This window comes from Ranitomeya variabilis, chromosome 2 (assembly GCF_051348905.1).
Source record: "Ranitomeya variabilis isolate aRanVar5 chromosome 2, aRanVar5.hap1, whole genome shotgun sequence".
NCBI classification, from domain to species: domain Eukaryota; kingdom Metazoa; phylum Chordata; class Amphibia; order Anura; family Dendrobatidae; genus Ranitomeya; species Ranitomeya variabilis.
The window spans coordinates 341,466,951-341,491,676 of NC_135233.1; the positions used below are offsets into that span (position 1 = coordinate 341,466,951).

The following is a 24,726-nucleotide window of genomic DNA, read 5'->3' on the forward strand; positions in this document are numbered from 1 at the left end:
AAAAGAAGTTTGGAAGCTTTGAACTCAATCAACAAGTGTTTGGACAGACTTTGCAGGACTTAAGCACCCGCATGGCAGCCCAGGAAAACAAACTTGCTGGCATAGAGTCCCAGTATGGACGGGCTTTTCAGGACATATGCATGCACATTTTTTTAAATATGTTTTTGTTTAGAAAATGTATTTTTCTTTGATTGGAGATGCGATGTATACCTCTGACGTACATCTTCTGATATATCCTGCAATATGTCCCCCACTGACCCTAATAGTGCCCCACGTCACAGCACAGCACTTCATGCAATATTCCCGTAAAGGATATTTAAACTGTTGGATTTTTTACATACACAATGTAGTGGATGCACAATATCAAGAGATATTAAGCAATCCCATAGGAATACAGTACATGTGATGTCACAATGTGTTTTCCCAGATATGAGCAATTATTGCGTCACAAATATGTCCTAAGGAAATAATGACAGACTTTTCATTGTCCGCTATTTTTCTGGAGCGGCTGAACCTCGCAGCTTCACTATATGATGAATTACAGGATCTAGTGTCCTGGGGACTTGTTCTGGAATTCTTTTCCTTTGTAGTGAATTCTGTGATATCGGAAACCTGACTCACCTTAGAAGTACAGTAGATTAGCTTTTTGTCATAAGGATTGAGAGGTTATCCAAGGATGAGATTATGAGACAGGGAAAAGTTTTCAAAACCTATTAAGCAAAACATAGACTCGGTTTTATTCATATTCTTCTTCTCCAAACAATACAGCAAAGAAATCACAATGATCTCAAACTTGGTCTCCTATGTCATATTCTGTAGGTCTCATTTATGACAATTGTCCCTGTTGTCCGTAGGAAACAATCAGGGCTTAGTTTTTTTAAAACATCTCTGGTGAGATGAAAGCTGCACCCTGATTGATGAAGGCCCCAATGATAGCTTTCTTTCGATAGTTTTGATAATCTGGTTCTATGTTTTTTGGATGCGTTTTGGTCACAGTTAAGGTTTCATTTAGACACCAGTTTTTCTCGTACGAGTGCTAGCTGTGAATAGTCTATAGGGCTTGTAGAGCAGCAGGTGGTAAAGTCCTGGATGGGGATATGAGTCACTGAGGTGGCTAGCTTCGATGATGCAAGTCCAGGAAAAATAGGTTGCTGGGAATTTTTTTTTAATGGGACCAGATTTGGGGTCCGGGTTTTAGGAGCGACCAGAAGAGCTTGGGTGGGAATGGTTGCTTCCATAGCTCCAGTCTAGGCTTTGCAGCTCCTATAAAAAGGCAGCTGACAGGTCCCATTTAAGAAACGTGCCAGTGTTCTAAAAAGCACAATGTGAAAAAGACAATAAAAATGAAGCAATTTGACAAACAAGACACTGACATTCAGGTTTACAATGGATGTGAGGAAAATCAGTGTGACTGAAGATAAAGGGCCATGAATGATGTTGACTAGGTCATTGATCTAGTCAATGGAAACCCTGAATCATTTCAGTTCAGAAGGAAATATATCGCCAATAAGTTGTTTTTATCGTTTTTTTTTTATTATTGATACTACAGCAGAGATCTCTGCAATAAAAAAAAAATCTTTTTTTTTTTAAATGAGTTTTTTTTAGGTTATTTATTGAAAACTTCCCCTAAAAAATATAAACTGAGAGTCACAATCACTGATCCTGATTGTTGGCAAGTATTTTTGCTATTACTTATATTATTACTATATTGTGACCATATAAATAGTGTGTCTCCAGAAATCCAAAGTTAAGTTATGTTACTTAAAAATATAAAAAAAAATTTTTTTTTTGCCAATCACCCAATGAATGAGCAAAACACTCGTATGTTGGATAAATGGATCTCTTGTTCAGTGGCAGACTGTGTGTGCACTGATTGATCTGTTACAGATCGCTTAGTGAGCATCGTTAAGCGCGGTGACGGATTACGAGCCGCAGCATGTTAATTATAGGCAGCAGAGATGCTAGTTTCCTCTGCGTAGTTTCACCCACAGCCATTCATTACATGCGGTTGGAGCGCCCCCACGTTAAGGGCAATGGGGTACTCGGCACCGGGTCCTTCTCAGTTCTGGGGATGTCACGGTGGCCTGACCCGGTCCGTGGCCCTTTGAGGGGCGTCCAATTAAAGGTGTAGTTTGTACGGTGTTTGTGACGCCACCTGTGGTACTCGGTCAGGGTGACCGACGCTGCTTAGGGGTCCGCTTGGGTGATGGAATGGCAGCTAGGTGGTATACCTTCCCACAGGTGAAGTATGTCCCCAGGGCTTCCCAGATATGTAGGTGGTAATGGTGGACAATGTGAGGCGCAGGGAATAACGAGGACACAAGGTTGCAGTCTCTTAACCTTTTACTGAAAGCTTCAGCATCCACAGTCCAAGGTACGGACCACAGGGCAGGCAAAGTCCGGTTGGTCCGAAGGCAAATCCAGAGTCCCCTTATCCAGGTGGAAATCAGTAGCCTTCCTACTAGCGCCTGTGTGTTGTAGTACCTCCCTGCTGAGCACCACGGGATAGTCCTCACAACCTTCGTGGATGTTTCTGATGTTCTCTCTTTGTCCCCCAGATGGTATGGATAGGACAAACCCGTATGACTGGGATGGCCTGAGGCTTGTTTATAGGGACCCTAGAGACGCCCTGACCCCCACAATTTGCCACCGTGTCTTCTTAGGTTTTAAGGTCGGGCAGCCAACTTGGAATTGACTGTCCTGCCGGTCTCTGAAGTAATGCGTAGAGTCTATTACTCCCTCGGTGTTCCGGCCACCGGCTACGCGCCTCAGAAGGAGGCTGCCTGTCTCAGGGCAGAACTCCTCCTGGTGTTTTCTCCTTGTGCTGTGACTTTGTTTCTCACTCTCTACAATACAATTCTCTTCGTGTCCTTTCTTAGGATGCTGCTGCACGTGGGGCAGGTGCAGCTCTGTGTCTTTCTGTCTCGTGCTAGGCCTCTGCCAGGATCCCACCCCTGACAGGGACCCTCTGTCTGCAGCTCCGATGTTCCTCCTTTCCCCCTGTCTGCCTGACAGGTGTTGCCTGGGCAAAGACCAGCCAGCATCTCTCTAACTTTCTATCCAGCCCACCAGTTTTACCCTTCTGTGAGGAGTGCCCTAGTAGATAGGAGCATGGCTCCCCCTGGTGGTCTGGACTGTGAAGTGTGTTGTGATGCTGTGATACCTGGAAAGATGGACTCCTTTATTACCTTCAGACGTAATATCACTCCCCCTGGTGGAAGAATGACATTACTGCAGCAACCAGGACTCTGGGGCGCTGCACGGTAAATGCTCATGGTTCACTGAACACATGCGGATGTACCTGCGTGACTAGAACTCAGCGAAAACACTCTGAGTTCAAAGTGCTGCTACTTCCTGATCGCGGGTACGTAGCCTAACTCTTGAGGTAGAATATTTCATTATTGACTGCTCTTAGAGTATGTGCACATGAGGTTTTCTTTTTGTGCTAAGTTTTTTTTAGATGAAGCTGCTTTAGGAAAATGCAAACTGTTTTTTTTTCCTTCACTGGTGGCTTTGATGTAAATTTTAGTAGCATCTCTGCCGCCAGCATCTTTCCACTCTACTATAGCGGCGATCGGCTTCCTGCCACCCAAGGAATGAACCTGTGACTTCTTTCAACCGCTTATTAATCACCATTCTGTGCACAATCCTCTAACTGTAAAGAACCATATTAATCACCATTCTGCGCATAATCCCCTAACTATAAAGAACCATATTAATCACCATTCTGTGCAAAAGCCCCTAACTGTATAGAACCATACTATTCACCGTTTCGCGCACAATCCACTAACTGTAAAGAACCATATTAATCACCGTTCTGTGCACAATCCTCTAACTGTAAAGAACCATATTAATCACCATTCAGTACACAAACCTCTAACTGTAAAGAGCCATATTAATCACCATTCTGCGCACAATCCCCTAACTGTAAAGAACCATATTAATCACCGTTCTGTGCACAATCCCCTAACTGTAAAGAACCATACTAATCACCGTTTTGCGCACAATCCACTAACTGTAAAGAACCATATTAATCACCGTTCTGTGCACAATCCCCTAATTATGTAGAATAATGAAGTTGTTACAAACATTTTCCGTGCACTGACAAAAGATTAAATAACATATTACTAACGCAATCTCTGCATATGTCACCTACATGTACGTCAGTACTATAATCGGGAAAACTGCCAAAACTACAGGTAAAAAAACATCACAGACTTGCAGTCAAATTGTCCCATAAAAATATGCAAATTTATTAAATGTTCAAAAACACAAATACAACAAAGAAAAGATAGATGAACAACAGAGGGAAACAGGTAAAGCACTATGTGGTGGTACAAGTTGCCCAAAGACTCCAAGACCCCATCACTGCAACAATATTCTTAGTATATCATATAAAAGACTTATGGCCATATCAAAACAAACATAAATATCCCCATAAATTATAACATAATAGCAGCACACCAATCATGGCCAAATCGCCTGAGTATGCATAATGAGTACCTGATAATGTCACAGTGAGAAGTCAGGAGTCCACCCCGATGCGCGTTTCTGAGCACAAAGCTCCTTCCTCAGGAGGCGTAAAAAGATAGTGGCACATGTCACTCTTTATACCACCATACCGGAAATGCCCATACTCGCGCTGCACGCCGACCGCTGAATCCGCCGCACCCAGCGCTCCCACCGCCAGCCGAGACAGGAAACACGTGGGGCATAAAAAAATGAAGGGCACCATCGATGCATAATAGCTACAGTTATAGAAATAGCTTCTCCTGACGAAGCCACTTTGGTGGCGACACGCGTTGGGCTACATGCCCCCTGGACTTTCTGTGTGATGGTGACTATGGTCATGTTCATATAGCACGGCTATCTCTCTACAATCTGTAGTGTGGCACTATTTGGTACCGCATTTACTCATACGATACCTGCTTGGATTGCAGGTTAATTATGGGCTTTCTCCAAATAAGCATGTATAGGTTCATTTGTTTGTTGTATTTTCCTCTTAGGAGCCTAACTTAGAGTGTTCATATGTCAGCTTTGGCCCTTTTCAGTTGGTGGCTCATATCAGCAAGCACTCTCTAATATAATCTATCTTCTCCTGTATGGGTGATTATTTTGTGTATTGTCACATCTCTAAGGCTAGTTTCACACTAGCGTTAACTGGATTACGTTTCAAAACGTCTTTTTTCTGAAAAAACGCATCCAGCAAAACTTTTTGCTGGATGCGTTTTTTTCCCATAGACTTGTATTGGCGACGTATGGCGACGGATTGGCATACGTCGTGTACGTTTTACGACGGATGCGTCGAAATTTGGCGACACGTCGTCTCAAAAAAACGTAGATTGTAACGTTTTTTGTCTCCGCCTAAAAAACGTGTCGCGACGCATCCTGCGGCATACGTCGTTGGCTGCAATGGAAGCCTATGAGCGACGGATGCGTCGGGACACGTCGTACGACGCAATACAGCGCTGCAATACGTTTTTTTTACACTGAGCATGCTCAGAAGAAGTATTTTGTTGCCAATTGGCCAGACACCCCCAAATCTATATAAACCTGGCCTGGGCCTTCAACCCCACATATGCCAGCAAGATCCAGAGAGAAGACTGCCAGCAAGAGCCAGAGAGAAGACTGCCAGCAAGAGCCCAGCCAGCAACAGGACCCCAGCCAGCCACAGGAGCCAGCCACCATAGAGCCAGCCACAGGAGACAGACACAGGACCCCAGCCAGCCACAGGACTCCAGCCACAGGAGCCAGCCATAGGACTCCAGCCACAGGACTCCAGCCACCATAGAGCCAGTGTGAGTATTGCAATTTTTGTGTGCATCTGTGTGCCTGTGCATTTGTGTGTGTATGAGGTACTGACTACAGCAAGAGCTTAAAACCTGAAGAGAACCTGAGGCCTGCCATCGTCCTGCACCAGCCAGTGCCATGCTAGAGTCCAGATGCAGCCTGATTCCAGCCACTGTGAAGACCTGCTGCTTCAGCCAAAGGATTGTCAGCCTTTTGTATGTGTGTGTGTGTATGCGTCTTCTGATTGGGTTCACCTTTCTGCCTTTGTTGTACATATGTGTATTTGCATAAAGCTATGTGCGTGCATGTGTATGTGTGTATTTTTTTACGGCTGTGTGATTTTGTATCATGTGCCTGCACCATATTATGCCTTTGCCAATTTTATGCCTGTTCATGTGGGAGGGTATGTGTCCATGTGCAGGATTGCATCAGGATGTGGTCAGGATTTTCCATCAGTATTTGTACGCCAAAACCAGGAGTGGGTGATAAAATCAAAAGTGTGCCTGTTTTCGTATTATACTTCACCTAATTTTTACACTCCTGGTTTTGGCTTACAAATACTGATGGGAAATCCTGACCACATCCTGATGCGATCCGGAATGTGGACACATACCATGCATGTTTTTTGTGTGCGTCTTGTTGATTGCATGTGCATTTGTCCATGCTGTAATTGGTTATTTGCCTTTTTCTGATGTATTGACTGTATAGTGGTCTGTGCAGCATGTGGTTTAAATGTGTTTTTTTTTTTTTTTTTTCAATCTGATGTGTTTTTTAAAAAAGTCTAGCGGTCTGCAGCTTGTGGTTTGAATGTGTGAGTGTGGGTTTTTTCTATTTAATAAAAGTGTTGATTTTATTTTAATTACAGTTATAACCATTTGCAGTTGAAGTACTTGTATTTAAAATAAAGAGCATGTCAGCTCCTAATTGTGATTTTTAAAAAAAGAGAGAAAAAAAAAAAGTAATAATAAAATGTTTTTTAAAAAAATGTCCGTAGTATTATTTCATAAAGGTAAATTTAAAACTGGTGTATGTACCAATGGTTACACATGCAATACAGGGTTGGTTGAGGGCTCATTTTTTAATAAAGGTTAACATGTAAAGTTTTTTTTTTTTTTTGGGGGGGGAGGTTATTTTTTTAAAATAAAATGTGTCAAATATATTTTTTCATTGTGTTAACATTTAAAAATTTTATTTTTTGGGACATGGAAATGAATGGTATAACGTGCAACTTTTTTGGGGGTTTTTGGTGTTCACCTGTATGAACATTTCTGACATCATTTTAGTAGGGTGTTTATCGTTGAACATTACCTAGTTCAGGGGGTGGTCTAACTATAGATCCATTATACATATTAACAGATAAACCAGGACCACAGCGGCTGCCCACCAGGACCACAGCGGCTGCCCACCAGGACCACAGCGGCTGCCCACCAGGACCACAGCCGCTGCCCACCAGGACCACAGCTCAGAAGTTTTAGAAGTAAGTTTTGAAGACCCCCAATCTGCTACTTCAATGTGTCGAGCAGATTGCAAGTGTCCCTTTAACTTACAGAAACACCAGGACCACAGCCGCTGCCCACCAGGACCACAGCCGCTGCCCACCAGGACCACAGCCGCTGCCCACCAGGACCACAGCTCAGAAGTTTTAGAAGTAAGTTTTGAAGACCCCCAATCTGCTACTTCAATGTGTCGAGCAGATTGCAAGTGTCTCTTTAACTTACAGAAACACCAGGACCACAGCCGCTGCCCACCAGGACCACAGCCGCTGCCCACCAGGACCACAGCCGCTGCCCACCAGGACCACAAAGCAATGTCCTCTTCTGACAGCCCTCCTCCACAGCAACAGCGTGTATCGGTAAGTTAACACAAAAAATGGGTTTATTTTTTTTCGCTTTTTAAAATTACATTTTGATGTCTAACCACATGCATAAATTATGTTTCTACAGGAAGCTGAATCAGATGAGGAGCTGTCAGAAGGGGGCGAGATGGGTGGAGAGATGCTAGTGGAGGAGGAACCAAGTGTAAGTAGTGGTGAAACAGTTGCTTCGCACATCACACTGCACCATACACAAAACAGATTACTAAACACCTGCCTACCTTAACTGAGAATTTGTTTCCTTTATTTCAGGCTGCTGCTGCTGCTGCTCCTGCTGCTGCCGCTGAAGGCTCTCCCACACGCTCCCAGAGTCGGCGGACTCGTCGCCGCGGTCGGCCATCAGTGAGTTTTTTTTTTTGGGGGGGGGAGGGGGATTCTATTGGTACTTTAGTATTTCAGTGTACTAATTTTTTTTTTTTTTTTTTGACACAGGCTTCACAGCGTGCTCCCGCAGAAGAGGATGAGGATGATGATGACATTGACATCGATTGTCTCATCGATGAGGTTCGCGAGCGGGAGCCGCTGTGGAACATGGCTGACCGCAGGCATGCTGATACCGGTGTCACCCGTCGGCTCTGGGACGAAGTGTGTCGCAACCTGTTTCCAAGGCGGGAGAGCCTTCATCCTCAGCAGCAGAGCAAACTAGGTAAGTATTCACTTTCCAGTGATGTTTTGAGCTGACTGTAATGTATTGCATTTACCAATTTTTTGTTTTTTCTTTTGATTCTTGTCTTCACAGTTGGAAAGATTAGGAAGCGGTGGCGGTCACTGAGGGATCGCTTTAAGAGGGAATTCAACGATGAGATGAAGGCCCCGAGTGGCTCTGCAGGAAGGAAGAGGAGCAAATATAAATATGGCCAGGCCCTCTCCTTCCTGAGGCGAACCATGCTAAGCAGAGTGTAAGTATTCTACAGCCCACTAATAACCATGTTAACCTGTCTACTTAGTTTGCTTTCAGTCAGGGCTTTTTCATTCCTATGTATTAATTTTTTTTTTTTTCTTTCACAGCACCTTCTCCAGCCACCGGGCGCCTGCATCTTCCTCTGCGCCCTCTGGAGCGATCCCTCCTGAGTCCGCCACTGAGGGCCACGTCGGTAGGCCCCACACCTCTGACCCCTCTGTCCCCTCCACTTCATCCGCCCCAAGCAGTGGAGCATTATTGCAGGCTTCATTGCTCGCATCTGATGCTGAACAGTTAGCGTTCCCTTTACCCCACCCCTCTGATCCTGCCACCTCGACACCACCATTAGGTTCGTGGCGGCAGCGACAGAGGGGTCAGGAAAGGAGCTATGCTCCTGAGTTCTTACACTTGAATGCATCCTTCCAAGGCTCTTTCAAAATTTTGGGAGAGCAAGTGACTGCTGGTTTCAACATGGTGCAGTCACGCATCAGTGAAACAAGCCGTGAAACCAGCAGTCGCTTGGATAGGCTGCATTCAGCTGTAAGTCCCGATCCGGCCAATCTTTTTTTCCAATCCATGCTCATGAGCATGGAGAAGATTTCTTTTGAGCAACAGATGCGGGTAATGAATACCTGCCATAATGCTGCACTGCAGGCCATTAATGAATCGACCCACACACCTCCCCACACCTCCACTCCAATTCCACCCCAGGCCACATTTACACACCATACCCCCCATTACCAAACCCAGCCCCAATACCCACACCAGCACCATTACCAAACCCAGCTCCAATCCCCACACCAGCACCATTACCAAACCCCACGCCAGCCCCATTACCCAACCCCAGTCCCACTACCCTACCCAGTCCCCACAACAATCCCGGCCCCCAGACCAAATTACTTCCCCAATGTTTTCGTTACTCAACTTTTCTCTTCCCCCTACCCCAACACCACCCCCCTCTGGTCAGCCTCTTGGTTTAACCCCCCCTTCCACTGCACCCCAAACAAGTAGGGTTTCCCCACCTATCGACGTGGTCCAAACTTCCTGCCCCCCCTCCTCTCATATCTCCACCCAACACTTTGAAGATTTGTAAAGTGTTAATGTAAATATTATTTAAAAAAATGTGCAAATTTTTTTTTAAAAAAATTGGAAAATAAAAATCTATTTTTTTGGCAAAACAAAAAAAAAAAAAGAGTTAAAATAAAATTCTGATTACAATTCTACTCTTTGTGTGTGTGTGGATTTATTAAGGTAATATAATAAAAAAAGGTTTAATAAAAACAAACACCAGACATGTAAAAGGTATAACATAATGATTTTACTAGCAAGAAAACCACGCTTTTGGGCCTTTTTTTTTGGGGGGGGGGCAGAAACACTTTTTTTACATAAACAAAACACATGGGAAACAGGTAACACATGGGAAACAGGTTACACAATCATGTCTTGCCACGGGATCCGCCCGACAGGTGAGACAAAATAATCGGCAAACTGGTCCCTCATCCTTGTAACTGAACTTGTAGAGCGAACCGAGCTGCTGCGGTAGTCCCACAAGGTGGTCTCCAACTCTTCATCATCCAAAGAAACGGGCTCCTTTGACAGGACAAAGTTGTGGAGCACCACACAGGCTTTAACTACCTCGTCTATAGTTGTTGTTTTCAGCTTGATAGCCGTCAGCAGAACTCGCCACTTCGCCGTCAATATGCCAAAGGAACACTCCACTACTCTTCGTGCTCTAGTAAGCCGGTAATTAAAGACCCGCTTGGTATGGTTTAAGTTCCGGCTACTGTACGGTTTCAGTAGGTGCGGCGACAGTTGAAAGGCTTCATCACCTACAAAAACATATTCCAGGGCTGGGTCATTTGTTCCTGGCAGTGGTCTGGCTGGCGGTAAATCGTAGCTCTCTCCATAAAGGCAACGACCCATCGGAGAGTTTTTAAGAACTTGCGAATCGTTGGACCGTCCATATGCTCCGATGTCCACGGCAAGGAACCTGCAGTTGGCATCTGCAATAGCCATAAGGACGATGGAGAAATACTTCTTATAATTATAATACTCCGATCCTGTTCCTGCCGGTTTCGCAATCCTTATATGTTTCCCGTCAACTGCACCCACACAATTTGGGAAATTGCAAATTTGCTGAAACTCTTCAGCACTTCGCAACCAGATTTCCATGGATGGTTGGGGGATATACTCTGGTTGCAAAGTGGTCCAAACAGCCCGACATGTGTCCTTCACTATTCCAGAGATAGTTGAAATGCCCAGCCTGAACTGATAATGGAGCGAAGTCATAGATTCACCCGTAGCTAGAAAACTTTAAAAAAAAAAAAAAAAAAAGTTAGAAAAAATTGCACAGACCAACAAGTTTTAATATGGCACTGTTAATTTTTTTTTAAGGACGGGACACCCAATAAAACCAGCATGAAACCGGTGTAAAAAAACAGTGGAATGTCCGCCAAGAAAACCCAAATTACATGCTGCAGAAAATAGTGCGCAGTATGCCAGCGCAGTATTGTCTGCAGCATGTAATATAACATTCAAAATGACCAATGACAGAAAAAAAGCAGTTGCATGTCATCAAACCCAAAAAAAACCCCAAAAAAATAACTGCAGAAAATGCAACGCAATATTTCAGTGCAGTATTTTCTGCAGTCTGTTATCTAACATTCAATATCAGCAATGACTTTTAAATAAAGCAGTGGAATGTCCGCCAAGAAAACCCAAATTACATGCTGCAGAAAATAGTGCGCAGTATGCCAGCGCAGTATTGTCTGCAGCATGTAATATAACATTCAAAATGACCAATCACAGGAAAAAAATGAGGCTTACCGCAGGGTCACCATCAGCCGCTCCGCCGGTGTGATGGCAAGCCTCATCCTTGTATCCTGTCTTCGGATGACATCCTCCAGTTTTTGAAGCAAAAAATCGAAATGTTCAATCCTCATCCGCACGTAGTTGTGGAATTTGTGTGGATTGTGCCGCAACTCCAGGTACAGAGTGGACTGGACACCCCGGGTCATCCGTAGTTGATTAATTGGATGAATCCACAGTCGTCTCCGTCTCCGTTGCTGCAGAAGCATCCTACGCCTTTCCGCTGCCGCCTCCTTCTCCCGCACTATGATATCCAGGCGATTCGTCTCAAAGATAACGTCGGTAACCAAACTAGCAATCCTCCCAAGAACACCTTCCATCGCTGCCACAAAACTAAAACCCTCAAAGATGGGCTGTAAAAACAGTAACTATATAGTTTTTCAAATTTTCCAGTAGCCAATCAAATTTGGGAGCCTCCCATTTTAAAAACGGATCCGTCGGAAAAACGGATACAACGGATGGTAAAACGGATACAACGTATGCAACGCATCCAGTATTTTAGACGGAAACGTTTAGCGGATTTGCGACGGATCCGTCGAAATGCTGGATGTGTGGCATACGTTTGTCACAGTTTTTCACTTTTTTGACGCATCCGTTTTTTCGGCCAAAAAACGGATTTGCGACGTAATCCAGTTAACGCTAGTGTGAAAGTAGCCTAAGTGGTTTATTTTCCCCCGTTTAGGTGTCTTCATACATAAGGTGCCTTCAATTCAGACATTGTCGCCTGTTATATACTGCCTTATGTGCTCATTTTTTAGTTTATAGACATGTATTATCTCTAAACATCTATGTTCTGTTAAGGCTCATGTCAGTAAGCACTTTTCAATATTATCTATCCTCTCCTGTATGGGTGATTATTTGGTGTATTGTCACATCTTCATATATAAGGTGTTTTCAATACAGACATTTGCCTGCTGTATACAGTCTTATATGCTTATTTTTAGCTAGACATGTATTATCTCAAAAACACCTATGTTTTGCCACTCATGAGGTGATTGATGCCATGTTTGTACACCGACATATGACCCTCTTATAGTGATGTTTTTGTAGCCGTGCTATTGATTCATCTATTCTTAGGACAGACATATTACTGTCATTTTTACATGTACCATTATAGACCAGGGGGGTGAGGTTCCTCATGTGGAACCCATGGTTTATCTGGGTTGTTGTTTTTAATTGTTTTTAATAGAATGGTGTTTGTGTCTCTTCAGTTGATTAATAAAATTTATACTTTTGTATTTAGTGGTGGTCCCCTTCATATAGCTTGACGCTTCTTCTCTTGTTCATATGCAATCCCCTAATTGTAATGAACCATATTAATCACCGTTCTGCGCACAATCCCCTAACTGTAAAGAACCATATTAATCATCATTCTGTGCACAATCCCCTAACTGTAAAGAACCATATTAATCATCATTCTGTGCACAATCCCCTAATTGTGATGAACCATATTAATCATTGTTCTGCGCACAATCCCCTAATTGTAATGAACCATATGAATCACCGTTTTGCGCACAATCCCCTAAATGTAAAGAACCATATTAATCACCGTTCTGTGCACAATCTCTGAACTGTAAAGAACCATATTAATTACCATTGTGTGCACAATCCCCTAACTGTAGAGAACCATATTAATCACTGTTCTGTGCACAATCCCCCAACTGTAAAGAACCAAATTAATCACCGTTCTGTGCACAATACCCTAACTGTAGAGAACCATATTAATCACCATTCTGCGCACAATCCCCCAACTGTAAAGAACCAAATTAATCACCGTTCTGTGCACAATCTCTGAACTGTAAAGAACCATATTAATTACCATTGTGTGCACAATCCCCTAACTGTAGAGAACCATATTAATCACCGTTCTGCGCACAATCCCCCAACTGTAAAGAACCAAATTAATCACCGTTCTGTGCACAATCTCCTAACTGTAAAGAACCATATTAATTACCATTGTGTGCACAATCCCCTAACTGTAAAGAACCATATTAATCACCGTTCTGTGCACAATCCCCCAACTGTAAAGAACCAAATTAATCACCGTTCTGTGCAAAATCTCCTAACTGTAAAGAACCATATTAATTACCATTGTGTGCACAATCCTCTAACTGTAAAGAAACATATTAATCACTGTTCTGTGCACAATCCCCCAACTGTAAAGAACCAAATTAATCACTGTTCTGTGCACAATCCCCTAACTGTAAAGAACCATATTAATCACCGTTCTGCGCACAATCCCCTAACTGTAAAGAACCATATTAATTACCATTGTGTGCACAATCCCCTAACTGTTATGACCCCAATGGCGAGGGTCTCAGAGATATCAGCAAGTCTGCGAAGCACAAAAATCGAGCTCATAGGGCAGTGGTAACTGGGTTGACCATATATCTACTCCTAACGCCAACACTAGAAGTAGCCGGGGAACATGCCTACGTTGGTCGCTAGATGTCTCGCGCCAGCCGGAGAGCTAACTACCCCTAGAAGAGGAAAACAAAGACCTCTCTTGCCTCCAGAGAAAAGACCCCAAAAGTAGGATACAAGCCCCCCACAAATAATAACGGTGAGGTAAGAGGAAATGACAAACACAGAGATGAACTAGATTTTAGCAAAGAGAGGCCCACTTACTAATAGCAGAATGTAGTAAGATAACTTATATGGTCAACAAAAACCCTATCAAAATCCACGCTGGAGATTCAAGAACCCCCGAACCGTCTAACGGCCCGGGGGGAGAACACCAGCCACCCTAGAGCTTCCAGCAAGGTGAGAAAAACAGATTATATACAAGCTGGACAAAAAATGCAAACAAAACAAATAGCAAAAAGCAAGAAAGCAGACTTAGCTTAATCAAGCAGGAACCAGGATCAGTAGACAAGAGCACTACAGATTAGCTCTGATATCAACGTTGCCAGGCATTGAACTGAAGGTCCAGGGAGCTTATATAGCAACACCCCTGACCTAACGACCCAGGTGAGCATACAAGGGATGAATGACATACCCAGAGTCAAATCACTAGTAGCCACTAGAGGGAGCCAAAAGGTAAATTCACAACAGTACCCCCCCCTTAGTGAGGGGTCACCGAACCCTCACCAAGACCACCAGGGCGATCAGGATGAGCGGCGTGAAAGGCACGAACTAAATCGGCCGCATGCACATCAGAGGCGACCACCCAGGAATTATCCTCCTGACCATAGCCCTTCCACTTGACCAGGTACTGAAGCCTCCGCCTGGAGAGACGAGAATCTAAGATCTTCTCCACCACGTACTCCAACTCGCCCTCAACCAACACTGGAGCAGGAGGCTCAGCAGAAGGAACCACAGGCACAACGTACCGCCGCAACAAGGACCTATGAAATACGTTGTGAATGGCAAACGACACCGGAAGATCCAGGCGAAAGGATACAGGATTCATGATTTCCAATATCTTGTAAGGACCAATGAAGCGAGGCTTAAATTTGGGAGAGGAGACCTTCATAGGAACAAATCGAGAAGACAGCCATACCAAATCCCCAACGCGAAGTCGGGGACCCACACCGCGGCGGCGGTTGGCAAAACGCTGAGCCTTCTCCTGTGACAACTTCAAGTTGTCCACCACATGACTCCAGATCCGCTGCAACCTATCCACCACGGAATCCACCCCAGGACAGTCAGAAGGCTCCACATGTCCCGAGGAAAAACGAGGATGGAAACCAGAGTTGCAGAAAAATGGCGAAACCAAGGTGGCGGAACTAGCCCGATTATTAAGGGCAAATTCAGCCAACGGCAAGAAGGTCACCCAATCATCCTGATCAGAAGAGACAAAACACCTCAAATAAGCCTCCAGAGTCTGATTAGTTCGCTCCGTTTGTCCGTTAGTCTGGGGATGGAAAGCGGACGAAAAGGACAAATCAATGCCCATCCTACCACAAAAGGATCGCCAGAACCTGGAAACAAACTGGGATCCTCTGTCCGAAACAATATTCTCAGGAATGCCGTGCAAACGAACCACGTTCTGGAAGAACACAGGAACCAGATCAGAAGAGGAAGGCAGCTTAGGCAAAGGAACCAGATGGACCATCTTGGAGAAACGATCACATATCACCCAGATGACAGACATGCCCTGAGACACCGGAAGATCCGAAATGAAATCCATAGAGATGTGTGTCCAAGGTCTCTTCGGGACAGGCAAGGGCAAGAGCAACCCGCTGGCACGAGAACAGCAAGGCTTAGCTCAAGCACAAGTACCACAGGACTGCACAAATGACCGCACGTCCCTTGACAAGGAAGGCCACCAAAAGGACCTGGCCACCAGATCTCTGGTGCCAAAAAAATCCCGGGTGCCCTGCCAACACTGAGGAATGAACCTCGGAAATGACTCTGCTGGTCCATCTAGCAGGCACAAACAATCTGTCAGGTGGACAAGAGTCAGGCCTACCAGCCTGAAATCTCTGTAACACACGTCGCAGATCTGGAGAAATAGCTGACACGATAACTCCTTCCTTAAGAATACCCACAGGTTCAGCGACTCCAGGAGCATCAGGCACAAAGCTCCTAGACAGAGCATCGGCCTTCACATTCTTAGAACCTGGTAAATATGAGACCACAAAGTCAAAACGGGAGAAAAACAATGACCAGCGGGCCTGTCTAGGATTCAGGCGCTTAGCAGACTCGAGATACATCAGATTTTTGTGATCAGTCAAGACCACCACACGATGCTTAGCACCCTCGAGCCAATGACGCCACTCCTCAAATGCCCACTTCATGGCCAACAACTCCCGATTGCCCACATCATAATTTCGCTCTGCCGGCAAAAACTTCCTAGAGAAAAAGGCACAAGGTCTCATAGTAGAGCAACCAGGGCCTCTCTGTGACAAAACGGCCCCTGCCCCAATCTCCGAAGCATCCACCTCAACCTGAAAGGGAAGTGAGACGTCAGGCTGGCACAAAACAGGCGCCGAAGTAAACCGGCGTTTCAACTCCTGGAAAGCCTCCACGGCAGCAGGAGCCCAGTTAGCTACATCAGAGCCTTTCTTGGTCATATCCGTCAGCGGTTTAACAACGCTAGAGAAATTTGCGATAAAACGACGGTAGAAGTTAGCAAAACCCAAGAACTTCTGAAGACTCTTAACTGACGAGGGTTGAGTCCAATCATGAATAGCTCGGACCTTGACTGGATCCATCTCCACAGCAGAAGGGGAAAAAATGAACCCCAAAAAGGGAACCTTCTGTACACCAAAGACACACTTAGAGCCTTTTACAAACAAAGAATTTTCACGCAAAATCTCAAAAACCATCCTGACCTGCTCCACATGCGAGTCCCAATCATCAGAAAAAAACAGAATATCATCCAGATAAACAATCAAAAATTTATCCAGATACTTCCGGAAAATGTCATGCATGAAGGACTGAAAAACTGAAGGTGCATTAGAGAGCCCAAATGGCATCACCAGGTACTCAAAATGACCTTCAGGCGTATTGAATGCGGTTTTCCATTCATCGCCCTGCCTAATGCGCACAAGGTTGTACGCACCACGAAGGTCTATCTTGGTGAACCACTTGGCACCTTTAATCCGGGCAAACAAATCTGACAGCAGCGGCAAAGGATACTGAAATTTGACAGTGATCTTATTTAAAAGCCGATAGTCAATACAAGGCCTCAAAGATCCGTCCTTTTTGGCCACAAAAAAGAATCCAGCACCAAGAGGGCAAGAAGAAGGACGGATATGCCCCTTCTCAAGAGACTCCTTGATATATGAACGCATCGCGGTATGTTTAGGTACCGACAGATTAAACAGTCTCCCCTTAGGAAACTTACTGCCAGGAATCAAATCTATTGCACAGTCACATTCCCTATGAGGAGGCAGTGCACTGGACTTAGACTCACTGAAGACATCCTGATAATCAGACAAATACGCCGGAACTTCCGAAGGCGTAGAAGAAGTAATAGACAAGGGCAGGGAATCTCCATGAATTCCATGGCAGCCCCAACTTGACACTGACATAGCCTTCCAGTCCAAGACTGGATTATGGGTCTGTAACCATGGCAAACCCAAAACAACCAAATCATGCATTTTATGCAGAACAAGAAAACGTATTACCTCCCGATGTTCGGGAGTCATGCACATGGTAACCTGTGTCCAAAACTGCGGTTTATTTTTTGCCAATGGCGTAGAATCAATACCCCTAAGAGGGATAGGATTTTCCAATGGCTCAAGAACAAATCCGCAGCGCTTGGCAAATGACAGATCCATAAGGCTCAGGGCAGCACCTGAGTCCACAAACGCCATGACAGGATACGATGACAGTGAGCAAATCAAAGTTACAGATAGAATAAATTTAGGTTGCAAATTACCAATGGCGACCGGACTAACAATCTTAGTAAGACGTTTAGAGCATGCTGAGATAACATGTGTAGAATCACCACAGTAGTAACACAAGCCATTCTGGCGTCTATGAATTTTCCACTCATTTCTAGTCAGGATTCTATCACATTGCATTAAATCAGGTGCCTGTTCAGACAACACCATGAGGGAATTTGCGGTTTTGCGCTCCCGCAACCGCCGGTCGATTTGAATAGCCAGGGCCATAGAATCATTCAGACCTGTGGGAATGGGAAAACCCACCATCACATTCTTAATGGCTTCAGAAAGGCCATTTCTAAAATTTGCAGCCAATGCACACTCGTTCCACTGGGTCAGCACGGACCATTTCCGAAATTTTTGGCAATACACTTCAGCCTCGTCCTGGCCCTGAGACATCGCCAGCAAGGCTTTTTCTGCCTGAATCTCAAGATTGGGTTCCTCATAAAGCAAACCAAGCGCCAGAAAAAACGCATCAATGTCAGCCAATGCCGGATCTCCTGGCGCCAGCGAGAAGGCCCAATCCTGAGGGTCGCCCCGTAAAAAAGAAATAACAATTTTTACTTGCTGAGCGGAGTCTCCAGATGAACAGGGTCTCAGAGACAAAAACAATTTACAATTATTCCTGAAATTTCTAAATTTAAATCGGTCTCCGGAAAACAGTTCAGGAATCGGAATCTTAGGTTCTGACCTAGGATTTCTGATAACATAGTCTTGTATGCCCTGCACACGAGCAGCAAGCTGGTCCACACTTGTAATCAAGGTCTGGACATTCATGTCTGCAGCAAACACAAGCCACTCAGAGGTAAAGGGGAAAAGAAAAAAAAAAATGAGAGAGAGGGAAAAAAAAAAACTCAGAATTTTCTTTCTTATAATCCCGCTTCTGCAATGCATTTAACATTTAATACTGGCCTGGCAAACTATTATGACCCCAATGGCGAGGGTCTCAGAGATATCAGCAAGTCTGCGAAGCACAAAAATCGAGCTCATAGGGCAGTGGTAACTGGGTTGACCATATATCTACTCCTAACGCCAACACTAGAAGTAGCCGGGGAACATGCCTACGTTGGTCGCTAGATGTCTCGCGCCAGCCGGAGAGCTAACTACCCCTAGAAGAGGAAAACAAAGACCTCTCTTGCCTCCAGAGAAAAGACCCCAAAAGTAGGATACAAGCCCCCCACAAATAATAACGGTGAGGTAAGAGGAAATGACAAACACAGAGATGAACTAGATTTTAGCAAAGAGAGGCCCACTTACTAATAGCAGAATGTAGTAAGATAACTTATATGGTCAACAAAAACCCTATCAAAATCCACGCTGGAGATTCAAGAACCCCCGAACCGTCTAACGGCCCGGGGGGAGAACACCAGCCACCCTAGAGCTTCCAGCAAGGTGAGAAAAACAGATTATATACAAGCTGGACAAAAAATGCAAACAAAACAAATAGCAAAAAGCAAGAAAGCAGACTTAGCTTAATCAAGCAGGAACCAGGATCAGTAGACAAGAGCACTACAGATTAGCTCTGATATCAACGTTGCCAGGCATTGAACTGAAGGTCCAGGGAGCTTATATAGCAACACCCCTGACCTAACGACCCAGGTGAGCATACAAGGGATGAATGACATACCCAGAGTCAAATCACTAGTAGCCACTAGAGGGAGCCAAAAGGTAAATTCACAACACCTAACTGTAAAGAACCATATTAATCACCGTTCTGTGCACAATCCCCCAACTGTAAAGAACCAAATTAATCACCGTTCTGTGCACAATCTCCTAACTGTAAAGAACCATATTAATTACCATTGTGTGCACAATCCTCTAACTGTAAAGAACCATATTAATCACTGTTCTGTGCACAATCCCCCAACTGTAAAGAACCAAATTAATCACCGTTCTGTGCACAATCCCCTAACTGTAAAGAACCATATTAATCACCGTTCTGCGCACAATCCCCTAACTGTAAAGAACCATATTAATCACCGTTCTGCGCACAATCCCCTAACTGTAAAGAACCATATTAATCACCGTTCTGTGCACAATCTCCTAACTGTAAAGAACCATATTAATTACCATTGTGTGCACAATCCCCTAACTGTAAAGAACCATATTATTCACCTTTCTGCGCACAATCCCCTAATTGTAATGAACCATATGAATCACCGTTCTGCGCACAATTCCCTAACTGTAAAGAACCATATTATTCATCATTCTGCGCACAGTCCCCTAATTGTAATGAACCATTTTAATCACCCTTCTGTGCACAATTCTCTAACTGTAATGAACCAAATTAATCACCGTTCTGTGCACAATTCCCTAACTGTAAAGAACCAAATTAATCACCGTTCTGTGCACAATTCCCTAACTGTAAAGAACCATATTAATCACTGTTCTGTGCACAATCCCCTAACTGTAAAGAACCATATTAATCACCGTTTTTCCACACATAATGAATATCCCTTTTGTAAAACCCTTAGAAAGAATTAATTATTGACCACATATACATGGGGAATATCGCATTAGGATCAAGGCTTTTTGTATCTAGTGTACTGTATATTACATTGCTCTTATTTGAGTTCGCAGTTGCTGCGTAACATTACTTGTAACCACAGACTTTTTTTCCTCTAATAATGGTAAATATTAGCTGACGGTATATAATTGCCTGTAAAAAGTATCCCCAGGGAGCTGATCTTGATTAGTGGTGTGTAATTACATGTGGTTTGAGGAATTGCCACACCGCTGCTGCTCTCTGCCAACCCATTATCGTATCATTCAATATATAGCAGATTAAACATCTAGTCTAAATGGCAGCAAAGCTGTTTAAAGGGGTTGTCCGGGAATTTAACATTGTTTCGCTATCTGTAAGATAGGGCATTAGTGTATGATTAGTGGGGTCGTGACTCCCGGCACCCTCTGCCGATCAGCTGCTCCCCCTGTTGTCAGCATCCATAACTGCTCAGTTACTGGGCTGCAGAGCACAGCTCCATTGATGGAATAGTGGCTGCGGTTGGGTACTACGTATTCACTCCCTATTGATTTGAATAGGGGCCAGATGCGCAGTACCCAACCACGGCCACTATGCAGTCATCGGCGCTGTGTAGCTCTGTAACTGAGCAGTTCCGATTGACACAGCTGATCCCAGACAACCCCTTTAAATTGATATCTTCACTCTTTGCATGTATCTTGTGCTCTCAGTTTCCTGCTGTTCTCCTTGGTGCTGACAAATCCTTCCCATACATGTGAATAAGGTTACATTAGCAGCATTGATTTCTGCAGGCCCCATTGTGATGAATGGAACAGTCCCAGAAATTTTCGCCTCCTATTTTCCTAGTATAAAAACATCACAAGCTGCAGATAATTATTCATCAAGTCTCTTTTTAGGATGCTTCTTTGTTTCTTTCTTCTAATTGTCTTTAAGGTGAGGTTTTCGCCAGGAAACTGACTCATCAGCAGAGGAAAAATGTATTTTCTTTCTCCGCTTCGTGCATTTAGCTTTCGATACCACAGTTTTCATTCTGTTTTGCGCTGATTAATGTTATTTTTCTGTCTATGGCCGTGCATTGAACCAATCTCATGTCATTTACTGTTTTCTACCCTTCTATAAATGCCTATAAACTGTTCTCGGCCTAATCTACAAGGCCATCTTCCTATCTTGTCTATAAATCTATTCATGATCTTATAAACTCTTCCGGAATTGTCCATTTCCTCACTATTAAGCAATGACAAGTATATTTATTATTCCTCGCTTCTTCCTAAATTGAAGATAATTTCTATGAGATAATGCCCTTTGTGTCTTTAGATGTGACTAATTGCTGAATTTTGTGGGGTCTTCCTGTTTAAAGAATGCAAGAACAACTTAAAGGGAATCTGTTAACAAATATCTGCTATGTCATCTGAGAGCAGCATTATTGTTGAAGGGCTGAGACCCTGATTCCAGCAATGTGTCACTTACTAGTCTGTGTGTTGCTGTTCCAATAAAATCAAGGTTTTTAGCCAGGAGATTATCACTACAGGACTAGGTGTCTTGTGCCATCCAGTCCTTCTGCTCTGTATAACTCCGCCCTCATCACTGATTAGCAGCTTTCTGTTGGTATACAATCTACACAGAAAGCTGCCAATCAGTGATGTGGGCGGGGTTATACACAGAGCTCAGCATTCAGAGCTCTGCTAGATCTGCAGCAAAGAAAACTGTGATTCTATCCTACCTGCTACACCCAGTAAACTAAGTGATACATCACTGGAATCAGGGTCACTGTCCCTACATCATTCTGCTCTCAGAAAAGGTAGCAAAAAACCTGCTGACAGATTCCCTTTAATTATATCCCAAAATATCTGGGTGAATCTAAATTGTAATGAGTGAAACTAATGTTTATTTTGCATGCTAAAACATTTTTGGGAAGCGGGGCCCATTCTTTATTGAATTTGCACCTATTTTCTGTTTAACTTTTCCTGTTTTAGGGCTTTTTTTTGTTTTGCGTCAAATTTTTATTTTAAGTTTTGTCTAGTTTGATATCTACATTTTCTAATTTTTTTTTCATTTTATGCGTTAACATGTTGGTAAAAAGACATAGCGTAATGGAACACAAAACGTTTGTGAGTGCAGCTATATATGCCGGCATTACAACATTTTGCACATGCATTGTATGTTGGTGGCAACATACAAATACTTGATTATGCGGTTGCTTTTCCAGACATACTTGAGCTTTGGGTGGGAGATTACAATGTTATAATTAATCCATTCTGGGATCGAGTAAAGTCAGAGAAGTCTCTGGCTGGGGAAACGCTAACACCTCTAGGGTGATAATCTAAAGGAGACACTCTTGTTAGATATATGGAGGGTGAAAATGTGGAAGTGCGGGGATTTTCACATCATTCCGGTAAGTTTCAGTCTCTATCATAGCTAGATCTTGCAATTGGCAGTGACTAATTATAAAGTAATGAAGTGTAATACCTCCCTACACTCCATTACTGGTCGACCTTCATACAGGATACGTACAGTTAATACATTTTAAAGAATGAATGCCTTTTGGTTAAGCATTATAGGTAGCCTTCATGTTGTACAGTTACTCACTGGATAGTTTAACTTAAATGCTAGCTCGGTCAATAAAGTCACTCCTTGGGAGGCCACCATGATTTACTGATTCAGTGCATTACTGGCATTACAACTAAACGTAGGCAGATATGCAAGGCATACCAGGAACAAATGACTGATGCAGAAGATTGACGTACTCAGGAAAGTTCACTTACTGATGGGATTCCGATAAGAGGCGCAATAAAACCTTCTTTCAAAGAGAGAAGAATGCGAGGTATCTTTCGCTACTGTCGCCAAAGCTCAAGCCAATTCCTTTTATATAACCCCTTAGTGACAACAGCAGGTGTCTCTCTGCAATCGATATGTTTTTGTCATTAGCTTTGACCAAGAGATTTGAGGATCCCCTGTCCTGTGGCCAATTGAAAAGTCCAAGGTAGCAGTTGGATTGCATAGCTCTGTACTGCTGAGGTGGCCGCTGGATCAGGGTCCCATAAATCACTTTGCTCAACTCTAATTGTTACACTTTTTCTTTTATTTCATGTTTTATTATGCCTATGTCATAATCTGAGATTTATACACGAAACGTTATATGTCAGTTTGTTTAATATCACCATGTGTATCTGAGGAAGGTCTGTACGTTTAAAGATGCAAACACTGGGAAATGGGGAGGAGGTGTTAGAATCTGTTTAGTTTGTGACGCCATTTTCTTGTGGAGTTCTGGCTGCCGGTCTTTTTCCTCTGGTGCTGGGCTTGTCTTGGGTCAGGTGTTTGTATCACTCTTTATTAACCAGCACCTGCCTGCCAGTCCTTGCTGGACAACAGTGTTTATCTGCTTGAGCTCTAGCTTGGTTCTGCTAGCCTTAGTTTCTGTTTTCTATTGGTTTCTGCTGCCTTCTCTTTGTTTTCTACTAGGAGGTGACCCGTTTCTGTACCCAGTCCTTAGTTCTTTTAGTGAACCCCTTCCCCTTATCTATAGGTCTTCGCTTGAGATTAACCTAGGATCGTCGGTGGGTCTATTCGCAAGGTATGGGTCACCCACTCCATTGTAGGGTTTCAGCCTAGTCTTATTGCAGAGTCAGTTTTTCCCCTTCCACCTTAGTTCTGTGTTGCAGATCTGTAACAGTTTGTCCAGTCAGAAAGAAGTATAAAAAAAACCCCTCCCAGATTTCTGTAATATGAACAGCGTTCAAGATCTTGCTCAGCGTCTGCAAGGGTTAACATCAGAAGTTGCCAGCTGACAACAGCATGTGAGTAATTGCCCTGGAATCCGCTCTGAAGAACCTAAGGTGGGTTTGCCTGAATGTTTTTCTGGTAAACAGCAGGAATTTTTTTTCGTTTAAAAATGCATGTTTACTTTATTTTCGGCTTAGACTCAGGTCTTCAAGGGCTGAATTACAGTGTGTGGGGATTATTATGTCGTTATTGCGAGGTGAGCCCCAGGTTTGGGCATTTTCATTGCGTCCGGATAACCCTTGTTTGATGTCAGTAGAAGAGTTTTTTGCTATGGGGGTATTATATGATGATCCTGATCGGGTCACTACAGCTGAGGCAGAACTCAGGCCGCTGAAACAGGGTTCTGGCGACGCTGAGAGATATTGTACCCAGTTCAGACTATGGTTTGCAGAGGTCAGCTGGAATGATCCAGCACTCAAGAGTCGGATTTTAGCAGGTTTGAATGACAGGGTTAAAGATTTGCTCATTGCATATCCTGCACCTGCTAAGCTTGAGGCTGCTATGCAATTAGCTATCTGGGTGGATAGAAGATTAAGAAGCAGACAGAATGAGGAGAAGGTTTCAATTTTGCTGGAGAGTCCCATTGACTGTGGGGAGCCGATGCAAATTGGGGCAAAGTCCTCTCATTCCCAGGAAAGGCAGAAAAGATTCTCTGAGGGGCTATGCCTTTATTGTGGTAAGGCTGACCATTTTT

The 24,726-nt window shown here is 43.8% G+C and overlaps 1 protein-coding gene and 1 long non-coding RNA gene across 2 annotated transcripts in view; both read left to right on the top strand.

The window, feature by feature from the left end:
* Nucleotides 1-24,726, top strand: part of LOC143809392 (uncharacterized) — a 344,523-nt gene that overhangs the window by 100,789 nt on the left and 219,008 nt on the right. The gene's annotated exons all lie outside the window — the stretch shown is intronic.
* Nucleotides 7,362-24,726, top strand: part of LOC143808942 (uncharacterized) — a 34,259-nt gene continuing 16,894 nt past the window's right edge. Inside the window, exons 1-3 of the mRNA XM_077292120.1 lie at nucleotides 7,362-8,309; nucleotides 8,403-8,562; nucleotides 8,672-9,185. Coding sequence (XP_077148235.1) covers nucleotides 8,195-8,309; nucleotides 8,403-8,562; nucleotides 8,672-9,185 — 789 coding nt within the window. The 5' untranslated portion in view covers nucleotides 7,362-8,194. The remainder of the gene's footprint in view (nucleotides 8,310-8,402; nucleotides 8,563-8,671; nucleotides 9,186-24,726) is intronic.